The sequence below is a fragment of the Paraphaeosphaeria sporulosa genome (assembly GCF_001642045.1).
Source record: "Paraphaeosphaeria sporulosa strain AP3s5-JAC2a unplaced genomic scaffold CC84scaffold_8, whole genome shotgun sequence".
Taxonomy (NCBI): domain Eukaryota; kingdom Fungi; phylum Ascomycota; class Dothideomycetes; order Pleosporales; family Didymosphaeriaceae; genus Paraphaeosphaeria; species Paraphaeosphaeria sporulosa.
Window position 1 is genome coordinate 385,349 of NW_017253367.1, and position 13,096 is coordinate 398,444.

Here is a 13,096-nt window from a genome sequence, read left to right on the forward strand (position 1 = left end):
TATCCCTGTAGTGGTCCAGATTTATAGCTTACTACCATCTGGTCATACCAAATGCGCAAAGCTCCTCGCCGTATCAACGACACTCTTCTCATGCGGTATGTACGCCCCACCCTTCAACAACTTCTTAGCCTTGCTCCCATCCGAAGCTTGCACATTCTCCACATCCAACAGCGTGTAGTCACTCTTATACCCTTTCCCGGGCGTCCCCTCCACAATCCTGCCCTTTGCCTCCGGAAATGCCTTCCGCAAGATATCGGCGGTCGATTGCGCCGTAGCCACCGCCGCAGAACTGAGGTACCGCTCTCCATCCGTCTCATCCGGGTGCGCGATGGCATACTCAATCTGCGCCGCGACATCGCGCACGTCCACGGTGGTCCCAAGGCCCGGCGTGAGTCCCTCGGGCGGGAATTTTCCTCCGCTGAAGATATTCCAGATGGCGTGGATGGTCTCACCAATATCAGCAGGCGTCTTAGGCGCGATGAGAGGCGGCCCAATGACGAAGACGGGGTTGAGCGCCGTCTGCGCGAACGCAGGCTTGTTGTCCTCGCGGAACTTCCAGAAGGCTTTCTCGGCGGCGGCTTTGGAGGCGCAGTAGATGGCGGCGCCGGGTGCGTCCTTGCCCTTGGCTGCGACCGTGGGCTCGGCCCAATTGTTCCAGTCTTTCTCGGTATATGTGTAGGGTGCTGGATTGCCGGACATGATGGCTACAATGGAGGAGAGAAAGATGAAGGACTTGAGCTGTGGTCCGGCTTTGAGCGCGCTGTTTAGGATGGTGGTGGTGCCGCTTAGGGCAGCTTTGATGATGGGGTCCGGGTCGGTGAAGTTGAAGGAGACGGGGGAGGCGAGGTGGGCGATGGCGGTGATGCCTTTCACGGCTTCGTCGAAGGCGCCGGGAATGGTGATGTCGGGGACCTCAACGACGGTGAGGGCCCCTGATTCGGCGTAGGATTTCAGAGGCCCCTCGACGATAGCGGTGGCTGAAGAGGATTTCCGAACAGTGCCGCGGACATTGTAGCCGTTGTCTAGAAGGTACTTTGCTGTGACTCCGGCGATGAAGCCGTTGAGTCCTGAGATGAGGACTGTTCCTTTGGACATTGTAGTGGTGGGTGGAGAAGAGGATACAAGTTCAAGTGCGGATCAAAAGTCGACGGAAGTATCTGTTGACCACTGTTGCCAATGAGTGGATACGATGGTGAGGTTAGTATTGCATATTTGGCAAGCGCAGACGTGCTTTATATAGAGGGTGTTGCGCTTTCCTGTGAGTGTGTCCATCGTGTTTACTAAACGACTTTCCTCTATCTCCAGCTCGTACGCTTCTTAAAGATGAGTAAGGAACAGTGTACAATGGTTATCTTATTGGCGTTGGTAGGTGCCGAGGCAGTGATGGCGGACGTAACCCAGACTCGCTAACCGGATTTGGGCGGCTAGCATGCATATTGTTGAGTAAACAGCAGAAACATGACCAAGATTATATTAACGCCTTCTTCAGGAGATTTTCTCGGAACGCCTACAATAGCCCAAAGTTCTCGGACGAGTTGAGTAAATGCCACGTTCACCGGAGCATCTTGTCTCCCGCCTGTCCGAAGCATCAACATAGTCTAAGGATGCCAATTCCCATTTCTCTGCAGCAGGTGCCGCCTAGATTATTTGAAGCAGGATGCAGATCCTAGATCGTGAGAATCCTAATCCAGCCTCACAGCGATGGTGATGATGGGAACACGAAATAATATTTCTAAGTCTCAGTAAATCCCAGAACTAATTCCTCAGACAAAATCTCATAGCAGCCCGGAGTGAAATACGAACAGTGGATAACTAGTGCTGTGATGCTGACCCTTTACACACACGTTTATTGGGGAAGCGCGAGACTTTTTCAGCACAGCGCGGACGCACCTGATGACGCGTTGGAACGCGTCGGGACGCGTACAGACCCCTGCTCCAAGCCTCGAACCTCGAACCTCGAACCTCGAACCTCGAACCTCGAACCTCGAACATCGAACATCGAACATCGAACATCGAACAACAACCCGGCACTGCCACTGTGACTCCTCGCAAATTCGGTTCATTCCTGGTATTAAATTCGGTCTTCGGAATCGCCGGTAGGGCTATAAATTCACCTAAATCCTCTCTTGAAACAATTATTCACCGTGAGATCTTGACAATATTGACACAGATCATATCAGTATGTCCTTCTATACGCCTGTTACTGATATCGGAAACTTCGATGCCGCGTCTATCGAGACCCAGGCCTACACGCTTGGACGCCAGCCTCTCGCCGACAGGTCGCTGAATCCAACCTACGTAGCTTCGCAGGGATATAATCTATCGCCTGCTATACCTACCACCTATGAACATATATGGCCTTCGTAAGCACTCCAACCCCGTTATAAGTACTAAACTGTCAGTCCCGGGGAAGATCGCGGCCGAAGACGATAGCAGCGAACGCAAGACTTCCCCCCCGTGGACTGAGCTTATCTTGGAGGCAGGTTAGTTTAGACACTACCTGTGAAGTCCCAGCCTAGAAAAACATCTCACGAAAACGCCTTCGCCAAAAATGGGACATGGGGCCTGCGCAAAGTCAGGGGAGGTGGGAAGGACTGCATTCGACTGAGAATGCAGGCCAAGAATATGGACACGGCCACTGTTTTTCTAGGCGCTGAGAATGAATGTCCTGCGCACACCGGCCTTGCACCTGATGTTGCAAAATCTCCGCCTGTCCGCTGCACTCTGATGGAATGTCGAGTGTAAGCATTAATCCTTGCTCGCAAACGTTCTTGTACCGTGAGAGCGCGGTATAAGAATTTTGCGACACAGCGATGACCCTCCCCTGCTAGACTCGAACAAGTCTATTGACATTCGCCAAAAGTACGTGTCTACCAGAGTGTTGTGGCTCTAATACGTGCAGATCCGAGAACCCAGTCCAGTACGGCATGAGCTCCGCCTCAGACTACCTCCCCAATTGTGCGCCACCCAGCGGCATGTACGCGACGAGCCAGCATAGCGAGTTCGCAGCATTTGATCCAACCAGTAGCAGCAGATTTGACTTGTCTCCGCCTACTACTGTTACTGGAAGAGTCCATACCGAAACAGCGATTCCTGGAGCCTCCTATGTGTATCATCAAACACATGCCATGCTAGAGTAAGTGAAGCCCAGCGGCTCACACAGAGACTGATCGATAACAAACAGTACGGAGTCTGCAATGCTGTTTTCTGGTGATGGATACGGCCCAGGCATGCAGTCACGAGACGTAGCAGCGCGCAACGAAGGCGACAAAAACAAACGCTGGGCTAGCGGATATTTTGCTACGCAAGGAATTAAAAGAGAAGTCAACGCGGAAGGGTTGTACGAATGCTGCGTATGCGGTCGGACATACAGACGGCGGCCATGTCTGAGAAGACATCTGCGCACTGTCCACGAGAAGCCGAGGGAGAAACCCAACAATGCCCAGCGTTTGCAGGGTCAGTCTATGCTGGCCAGGTGGTGTTGAACTTCTGGCATATCTTAAGCTGCATTGCTCGTTTCCAAGACTTGTGGCGATCCAGGCACCGTGGAAGACATCCGGGAGGCGCTCGTGGGTGCCTGCGGGCCGCCCACGGGGAGGGAGTGTGGGGGTCGGAGTGTATGTGCGCACGATCATGTTCTTTGTCTTTTTCTTTCTCTCTTTTGTTCGGATGCTATTGGAGGAATAAGTGTGGTACATAGAACGTGCTTTTGGGGCTTAGCAACATGTAGTCTCCTTTGTCACAAGAATGGATTATCTCCTTGAATACACCGTGGATGTTTCCCCTGTCCCAGCTGATGCCTAGACCAATCGTGTGTTGGAATGATATGGTTTTGAAACGCGTTTGCAAGAAAATTGAATCTTTGTAGTGAGGGTCGTCCCAGCCCGTGTTGAGGCTTTGGGATGGTTAAGACGATGTTGAGAGACGTCGATACCTAGAGCCACGGTTCACAAGTGACTCCGATTCTCCAACACTCCCTCCTTGCGGGCACCTACAGACAAATGGAACCCATGGTGTATCCGTTGTACTTGGCAGTGGGATGTTGCAGTCTGGCCTGCTTTGAGCACTGGGTGATATTGGAAGGTCTCCAGTGGCACTGGTTGATCATTTCAATAACAATCTGCTCAGCGCAGGCTGCTTTTGATGGCGGACTCTATGATTTCAATGACCGGTGAGAAGGAATCGCTTCACGTCTCCGTTGCGCAGTTCCTGCCTATTGACCGACCTGTAACCCACCCTTTAGTCAAGCTATTCAGTCGTGTCACGAAGAAAGGGTCTTCGACCTATACATCGACAAAAGGTAAGCATATGTACGATTAAGTATGCACACATACGAAACGGTATGCATCTTCCCAAAGCGTAAGCGTTTTACTCTATCACTAGATACCCACCATTGAAAAGCCACGCAATCACGCCGCCAGTCCCAGAGCCTCAGTCCAGCCCTTCGCACAATGCCCATGCAGTTGACGCACACCTGACCTCAACCACCCACTCGACCCCACCCTACAGCCTCGCCTTTCCCGCCCCCTCCCCACAAAACTGATACACCACCTCCCCAAACCCATCCGCCGCAAAAACATACAACCACACCAACTCCTCACCCTCATCATCGTTCCTCACCCCATGCACCGCATCCCCCGGAATAAACACTACATCCCCCTTCCCAACCGCCCTCTCCACCCCCTTGATACTCACAACGCCCTGCCCAGACACAATGTAGTAGATTTCGGGGTGCGAGTGGCGGTGACACTTCAACTGCCCGCCCTGGGCCGCACAGCGCGCGAGGCCGGTTGTCAGGGCGGTGCTGGGGGTGGAAGGGGAGGAGAGGAGCGTGCGCCAGGTGACGTTGCCGCCGGGGGTGGTAGAGGGGAAGGATTCTTCTGGCATGTTTTGTATGGCGCGGGCGGAGAGGACGATGGGGCGGGCCATGCTGTGTGGGTGAGTTGCGTTGTGCTTGGGTCCGAGTTTGTGCGACGTGCCACAAGACGGACGGGGCGGTACGATACAAATACTCCATCTACTCTTGTTCTGCTGGTGGGGAAGATTTGCGGGGGGTTATCTGGGGGTTGAGGAGGGGGTGTGGACAGAGTTGCCTTTTCGCGATTAGACTAGGTTTGCTGTTCACTCCGTGTACACCACGTCGTCCATGTCTTCACTCCGTGGGTAGAGGTCACGGTTCCGGACTGGCCGGATTGAAGTACTGGGTTTTCGGTGCATTGTGGTATCTAATTGAAATGTACCCGATACTCTTGGCGCCCCCGGTTTGCTTTCCACTGTTCATTTTGTATCCTACGCTATCGCCAAGTCATAGCGGTTTTCTGTGTAATGAAGCGTGTGGGCTACGTGCGCGTAAGAGACGGATAAGAAGGTGAGGGATGGAGGAGTGGAGATGGATGCGTGCGCTGTGAATGGGTACATTCTACGGGAATCAATGCTAGATCATCGCCGCGACTTCAACATTTGGGCAAGCTGAGCGAGGCATGCGGTACACATCTCTCCGCCCTCGCCTCGCCCTGCCCCGTTACAGCGAGCACCGCATGCCCGACATTGCAGTTGCACAAGGCGCGCAATTGGATCGTACATGTACGGCTCGCATACGGTACGCACAACGACAACCCCCCAATAACGGTACTTTCACTCCCCTTACGCTCGGCCCTCTCCACCCTACCACCTACATCTATTACTCGAACAGCCTGACACCCATCCCCTCGCCCTCGCTAACCGCCGTCCCCTCACACCGCATTCCCGACGCTCCCGTCGCACCAGGCGCGCAATTGGATTGTACAGCTCGGATACGCACAACGACAAGCCACGAAAACGCGCCGCCTTCCCCATCCGACACCTGCACGCCATGCGTGGAAGCGGGCGTGGTACAGCTGTCAGAGAATGTCGCTCGGTACGCGCAGCAGGGCATGTGACGGGCAGCCGTCGAGCAGACATTCATGCACCTTGCGATGGACCTGGTTGAAGACGCAGAGCGGTGTCTCAGCACCCTCAGCGAGAGCATTGACGCGGTTTCCCAGGCTGGCGCGTGTCCGCTCTGCAATCGGTTGCGAGTGGTGGGATCTAGCGTTCGTATTTTTAGCCCGCCCCGGCAAAGCTGCCACGGCGTTTCAGATTTCCCTCGTGGCAGGCGGGCAGCCCGGTCCCGCAGATCCATGTCATGCTTCCAGCGTACGGCTTGTTTACCGGCGGGCACGCTGGAGGGAGAGATGGACATGGCCCGCGCGCAGCCAGACCAGTCCAGTGCCGTCCATGCCAGCCTAAAACTGAACTCCGCAGCGCGCATGCGCGCGTCCACGTTGCCGCTCCTTTCGCATCTCCTCTCCATTCTCGTGTTCGTCTGCCGCCGTGCGACTCTGGCTGCCAGTTCAGCAGCTGCTAGCATGCCTTGCGGCCGGCGGATGCATAGCGCTGCCCTTTCCTCGTCTGACCAGCGGTTCGTGATCTGATCGGATCGGCCAATTTCGGCTGCGCGAGTGCCAGTCCCGAGCTGGCTGCGAAAAAGATGGATAGGTTTCGCCGGACTAGCTCTCCGGTCGGCAGCGGGCGGCCGCTGGTGATCGGTGGAGACAAGGACAGATCCTTCGGGAGGAAGAGTTTGAGGTTTGGACGGGCGGCCGAGAGCTTCCAGCACAAGCTTATTGCTTCGTTCCGGAGCGTCAGACGGAGTGGGTTGGGAGAAGAGTTAGCGCAGAATGGAAGGTACGCAACCTCGGCCCACTTGTGCTGCGTACTGTACGCAGTAGGAGGGTGTTGTGCTGATCCATCGTGTAGTCGGCTGTATAGGGCGTTGCTGCTTCTGCCGAACGAGCTGCTCGTCCAGATCCTGTGCGAGCTATTCATTGCGGATATACTTGCTCTTCGCAGAGCTTCACGGGCGCTCAATGAACTCGTCACAGCATGCGGGCCAGCTCTGGTCCGCTTTTGGGTGAAGCACAAGATGGGATCGCTTCATACCAAGCTCTATCCGCCTCCCAGGACCAATGAGGCCCATCTGCAATACTTGTGTGAGTGACACCGAGACACTGAATGCAAAAGATGAAAGCTCATCCCTCACAGTGGCCATGAGGCGACGACACATCGCTTCCATACGGCTGACCCGAGAATTGGCCACCTTCGTGCTGAAAGATACGCTCAGGCACACCAATCAGCGTCAAAAGGAGATGTGGGCGTCCGTGTACGAGAAGATGATCCCGCTTGTCTTTGGTGTGGGCTACTTCCTGGAAGAGCACCGACGAATCTTGTTGGAGCGGGATCTTGGGCGCATCCGCCCGCGCTCTCACATTGGATATGATATCTGTACGACGCCTGGTATCACAAGCCAGGAACGCAAGATACTGAAGAGCCTCGATCCACCCTTGCGGTTGCAGTGCTTCTACATGTACTGCTTCATCCTGCAGGTGCTCATGCGGAAGCTGCGGCCACCGACGTATGCTGGATCTGTTGAGAAAGTGTTGCGTGGCTGGCACGGAAAGCCGGCGTGTGTAGAGGACATTGCATTTGTCTTGATTCTTGGGGGCGTAGGCGCGGTGGCAAAGTTGCTTGCCTGCGAAAATTACAGTGAGCGGCGACGGCTGCTCCACTCCTTCATCACTCGGCTGTCGCCGCACGAGAACGTAAGATGGCGAGAACACTGGAGAGATCTGGGCGTCACATCGCATGCGCTGCTGGACGATATCCCGTGCAGCAGTATTGGTATAACGCAGCTGGACCAGATCTGGACGCCGGTGATCGTCGAGGGCATGAGCGCACAGAGCATGGAGTTTACTCCGTACGATAAGGACCGTTATGAGGAGGTTGTGGCTTCTCGAAGCTTTCTCAACGAGTTGATGGGTTACGACATACTCCGGGGTCGTCCTCCAGACGAAGACGACTCGGACGATGGAGGTGGCGACGACATGTAGAATGCACTGTTTGTAGCCCGCATTTGTACGTGTCAACAGGAGAAATTACCAGATCCGGAGCCCATGCATCTACTGTGGCACTTGGCCGCCCGTTTGACACATGCACCTAGACCTGATGTAAGCTGTCTTCATGCAGCTGCATCTTGGGAAATTTCCGTGTGTCAGATGTTGAGTAACCTTGCACGTTTGTCAAACAGAGATATGCAGCGGGGGCACGAGAGGCCAATTCGAACGCTTCGGGCACCCCAGGGTGCCTCCGTAGTTGATTGAAGTGCATGATCACCTGGTGCGGTGCTTCGGCCAGATGTCTTCTGCTCTGCGCCTAGAGCCCGAAAGCGTTTTTCACCTGTTACAAATAGCTCAATGGGCGTGGACTAATGCCACTGTTAGCTCAGAAGCGAGTGCCAATGTTTCTGTGCGGCCCAGACTGGTTCTCTGCATCCTGATGTTCCGACTACGGGTCCACCAACAACGAGCAGCATCCTGGTCGGCGGCAGCAGCGTCAACTGCAGCGTGCCACCAACGCTGGTCCAACAAGATTCTCGCGGCACGAGAGCGCGCAAACAGGGTGTCAGCGACGGTAGATTAAATCTTCCGGACCCTGCAGCGGTTGCGAGGGCGGTAGGGCCGGGTGCACGGTTGATTTGATGGTATGCAAAAGAATGTTCCTGGAAGGTGGGAGGTGGCGGCCCACTTGGCGGGGTGGAGCTTCATCGCGCGAGCAATGCTTGTGGAAAGCCGTCACGTAAAGAGAACTCTTGGGGTGGGCGTCAGCCACTGGGTTACTCGTCGGACTACGACGTCCGAGGAGAGGCGCGGTCGTAGGGTGGATTGGGTGTAGCAGGAGACTATCGACCCCACTCTTGCTTGCATGCGCAACGCGTCTGGAGCGGCTGCCAGTCAAAGGTGCAGTAGCAGTGGCAGTACCTGCGAATGCACCGCCGCACGCAGCAGCAAGCAGCAGAACTGGGCCATGGTGGATGGGCTGGTGCTTTCCAGGTCCTTCTCGAATGTATGAGGTATTGATGAGCAGCTACGGAGTCGCCTGCCGGATGCCAGATGAGACGCGAGCAAGAAGTGGCTCGATCGAGACAGGGCGGCCGCGAAGCACACGACACGGTGTTTCGAGGCATGACGTTGAATGCAATCAAGGGGCTCTGCTCTACCACATTCACCCTGCCGATCCGCGTCCGGATGCAGCCGTTGCACGCTTCCTGATCGGACGGCGGACTGCGTGTGCAGCCTCATCGAGCCCCGGCAGAATGCACCGAGATGGTGCTGCGTCATTGGGAGAGAAAGCAGGTGGTGCGAGAGCGCCCTCGGAGACATTCCGCTGGGGGCGTGCGTCCTGGAGCGACGCGGAGCAGCGTTCCATGGCAGCCCAAACGCGGCATATTATTGCAAACCGCTGGGCAGGACGGGCACGTCCAGGCAGTTGATACTCGAAGACGCGGCCGTGCGCCAGGGCCGCACAGAGTGGCGCTGTGTATGCGCTCGCACATGTCAAGGCGCCGTGGGTACATGTCGGTGCGGTGGCACTACTGCGGGCGCTGTTCCAATGGGGACGGCGTGGAAGGACTGGAGTCTTGACCGCCAGATCGACCCCTGCTAGCACTGCGGGTCGTGCATCTCTCTCCGCGCCCTTCTAGTTGCTGCCGACCCCATATGCCCGTCTATCTAAATCCCTCGCCCGCCGCGAGCCTGTCTCTCTTCTCGAAGCAGCGCAGAGCGACATTCTTTGCGTGCAAATCCCCCTGCGCCGCCATCCTTGTCCTCGGCACTTTGCGCCGCCCGACGCCTGCGACTGCGGCTAGATATACCCCGAGTCTCCTCCACACCACCACGACCAGCACCCGCGCACGCGACATCGCCGCCCCTCGCACGCCCGAGACCTGTGGACCCGTACCTGGCGACTCTGTTCGCACCTTCACCACTCAGAGCGACCAGCCGTCACCCACCACAGCATTCCGCGCGCCAACTACGCTCCCCGGCGCACCCCGGAGTCAGCTGAGCCACCTACGCCCCAACCCATTGCCGCGCCCACCCGCACACCATGAGCCCGTAGAGCGAATACAGAGGAGGAAACATGGACTTTACGGTCAGTCTCCCCCGCGTCTCCCTCCGCACCCCCGCCTGCGCCGTTGCCGCCCTGCTGGATGCCCGCGTGCCGTGTGACCTTGTTGACCCGGCCACTGACATGAACCAGATCTCGCTCGCACACTTCTGCGAGGTCCACGGCCCGACATCCATCATCTGCACACAAGCCTCTCCCTCGCCATGCGGCTCCTGCAACCCCTGCGTGACCCCACCTTCCGAAGAGCCGCATCCCCAGCTCTCCTACAACGGCCTGTATGAGCAGCCTCCGTCGGCGCTCAAATTGGGCAGCCGCATACCACAGCTCACATCACCCCTGGAGACCCCACCTACTAGCCCGAGATCACCATCACACAATCCCTACTTTCCCAGTCTCCCCGCCTCCAACAGCAGCTTCGGCGGCCGAAGACCGAGCAGCACCTACAGCACCGACAACGACGTCTGCGACAACTGCCAGATTGTCGTTCCGAAGAAGGTCAGTGCCAGGATTCCGGATGGTGCACCAGGAAGCCCCTCCAAAGATGGTCGTGGTCGGAATGGAAGCCCGGTGCTACGGACTTCGCATAACTTCCCAGTGCGCGGCTCCAGCGCTTGCGACGACATGAGTAGTTCGACTTCATCGGATACTTCCGACACCGAGCAGTCCAAGTCCTTCGACAGCAACCGCTCGCAGATGTTCCCGGACTCGGTCCCTGCCTCACCCATGTACTCGCGGGGGATGCATACGCATACTCTCAGCTACGTCTCGACCAGCCAGCCACAGTCACCAGCAACATACTCGCTGCTCCGACGGACCTGCATCCGCACCTTGTCCACCGAAACTCTCCCCATGGGAAAGGCCGCGGGACCCATGTTCTTCGGCGACTCGCACGCCGGCTACACCATCGCCTACGTCTTCCGGCTGCGCGACCCCCGCGCCCGCGGCGCAATGCGGACCTACGCCCTCATCGCCATGGCCGGCCGCGACGGCCTCCGCGCCACAAAAGCCATGGTCAAAATCACCGAAGTCTTCGAGTCCATCGCCAACCGCATCGTCGCCCTTGCCGACCGCGTCCTCGAAAAAGACAGCGCCGCCTCGCAGCCCCTCATCCGGCCAGCCACTTCCACACCCCCCTTGGGCACCTCCGCCTCCTCCATGCCCGTCTTCCAGACCTCCCCCGTCAAGGACCGCCCCTTCTCCTCCGTCGCGAGTTCGCCGGCTACCCGCAACATCACGCCCGTCTCGTCGTTCCTATCTGCAAAGAAGGTCGATCCGGACGGCTACCCGCGAATTTCGAGCGAGGTGATGAAGGCGAAGAACCTCGTCGAGATTGTCGGCATGGAGGATTTTTTTGTCTGGCTGCATGGTATCTTCTGTGGCTTGTTGCACTCGCTGATTAATCAGTTTGGGCAGTTGCCGTCTGCGTAGATGGTGTTCTAAACCTGTCTGAGCGGAGAGGAGAGTAGAGCTGCGCGACGCCGTTTTGTGTTGTGCTTGTGCCACGCTTGACGTTCTTGTCTGTATTCTACACCCCCTTTTGTCGTTTTTGTCGTCCTGCGTTTTAGCGATTTCCTCCTCCTTTCCTTCGGTCTTGTCTTATCTTATCCTTTGGCATCGGCGTTACGGGGTAGATTGGGTGCTCAGGCTTGCGTCAACCCCAAGCGCGTTGCTTGCTTACGGCCTGGTGGGTTCTGTCCTGTCCTATTCTCTGTCGTTTTCCTGTTCTGTCTGAGTGAACAATGTGAAACACTAACGGCCCCTTTTCTTCGACATGTGCGTGCGGTGGCTGCGGCCTTGCTGTTGCAGTTAGGCTTTATACCCGGTGAGACGAGATACCCGAGAGCAGTGGGAGGATGTGAGAGATGAGTAAAATAGGAATCAAACAAGTGTGTTCATCAGGGTGTCCCGTTTGCGTGCTTGTGCTTGTCGTACGTGCGGCTCTTCCGTCCATCACGGTGCCGTGCCCCTTCATCTTCATATCGCTTATATTCTTACAAGGTAATGCAGACAACGATTCGCAGCAACTACCAGCAGCGACGAGGATGGTGGGTGAGAGTTCCTGAAGGCCAGCCTGGCAAGCAAATTTCACACTCAAGGCAGCCGTCTGCTTTGGGAAGGCGAGCAAACAGGACGGACGTGGGCCTGGGCTGGGCAGATATGTGGGTGCACTGAACGCGGCTTAGCGCATGCCTGCCTGAGGTGGAAAACGTGCGCATGCACGAGGATGTGGGATGAGAGGGGTGCATAGCTTGTTGCTGCGGGAGAAGGTATGTGCTTGTAGGCGTTGGGGTTGGGTAAGGGGATCTGTTCGTGAATTTGTTCACACGAGCGTTGGGTGGCTGCTGTGAGTGTGGAAATAGATTATACTGGCCGTTGCTTCTGGGACGTGGTCGTGTACTCGTAGAAGGCTGTTGACTTTACAGCGTAGCTCGTGTTCCTATGGTGTTTAGACTGGTGGATATTGTTCACAGGGCTACCTGGTGAGGTCGTGAGTTGGACCCACTTAAAGCGGCAGTGTGGCAGTTTGACTACTTTTATACACATGAGACTATATTTTAACATGTGCATGATACTACCGAGCAAGTAGATGAAGACTGGGGCTACGTAGCATCTACTCTTCAATTCTCTATCATCAAAAGGTTCCCATTCTCCGGCCAGGAAGAGTGTGGTTACCAATTGGCCCGCTCCTGCACGAAGGCTACGCTCACACGGCGCACGCATGCATGCCTGTTGAAAGGCCGTGTTGGATAATAGCTCAGCACCGGTTCATGCATCTGCACTCTCACTACGCGGCGCCGTCTGCCTTTCACCAGCTTGCTCCGCACCTTGGCCCCACAATTTCCTCGTCACCGCCAGCGGCGCGCATCGCTTCTTGGCAGGGTCCTCGATACAATGACGTCACCTCCCTCACCTCCAACGTCACAGTACCCTTTTTCCAGCGCAGAACACACTGCACCGGTCCGATACCAGATCATCTGTAGCGAACCTGAAAAGCGAAGCATGGAGCACGCCCTTGCGTCCGACGTCAGCGACAAGCTTCGAGCCAAGTTTCTCGCTGCGCAGCCAGGATGCAGGGTTTGAGCTGGCGGGGGGAGCGCGGCCGACTGGTCGCAAT

General features: G+C 56.4%; 5 protein-coding genes across 5 annotated transcripts; 3 read left to right on the forward strand and 2 right to left on the reverse strand.

The window, feature by feature from the left end:
* Positions 1-42: 42 nt before the first annotated feature.
* CC84DRAFT_1150616 (NAD(P)-binding protein) lies at positions 43-1,097 on the reverse strand (the record flags this gene model as incomplete). The annotated part of the gene is made up of 1 exon (XM_018176713.1): positions 43-1,097. A coding segment is annotated over one exon (1,055 nt), but the record flags the coding sequence as incomplete, so codon positions are not given.
* A 1,392-nt stretch (positions 1,098-2,489) lies between these two features.
* CC84DRAFT_908142 (uncharacterized protein) lies at positions 2,490-3,579 on the forward strand. The gene is made up of 3 exons (XM_018187853.1): positions 2,490-2,741; positions 2,903-3,136; positions 3,185-3,579. Exons 1-3 carry the CDS (start codon positions 2,611-2,613, stop codon positions 3,483-3,485), a joined length of 666 nt encoding a protein of 221 aa, XP_018033008.1. The 5' UTR covers positions 2,490-2,610; the 3' UTR covers positions 3,486-3,579.
* A 924-nt stretch (positions 3,580-4,503) lies between these two features.
* Positions 4,504-4,929, reverse strand: CC84DRAFT_1261363 (RmlC-like cupin; the record flags this gene model as incomplete). Its single annotated transcript, XM_018185058.1, has 1 exon — positions 4,504-4,929. The coding sequence occupies one exon, from the start codon at positions 4,927-4,929 to the stop codon at positions 4,504-4,506; it is 426 nt and encodes a 141-aa protein (XP_018033009.1).
* Positions 4,930-6,148: 1,219 nt separating this feature from the next.
* On the forward strand, positions 6,149-8,131 carry CC84DRAFT_1166481 (uncharacterized protein). Its single transcript, XM_018178970.1, has 3 exons — positions 6,149-6,705; positions 6,778-7,010; positions 7,063-8,131. Exons 1-3 carry the CDS (start codon positions 6,509-6,511, stop codon positions 7,905-7,907), a joined length of 1,275 nt encoding a protein of 424 aa, XP_018033010.1. The 5' UTR covers positions 6,149-6,508; the 3' UTR covers positions 7,908-8,131.
* Positions 8,132-9,580: 1,449 nt separating this feature from the next.
* CC84DRAFT_1124462 (uncharacterized protein) lies at positions 9,581-11,908 on the forward strand. The gene is made up of 2 exons (XM_018175691.1): positions 9,581-10,005; positions 10,114-11,908. The coding sequence occupies exons 1-2, from the start codon at positions 9,994-9,996 to the stop codon at positions 11,407-11,409; spliced, it is 1,308 nt and encodes a 435-aa protein (XP_018033011.1). The 5' UTR covers positions 9,581-9,993; the 3' UTR covers positions 11,410-11,908.
* The last annotated feature ends 1,188 nt before the right edge of the window (positions 11,909-13,096 follow it).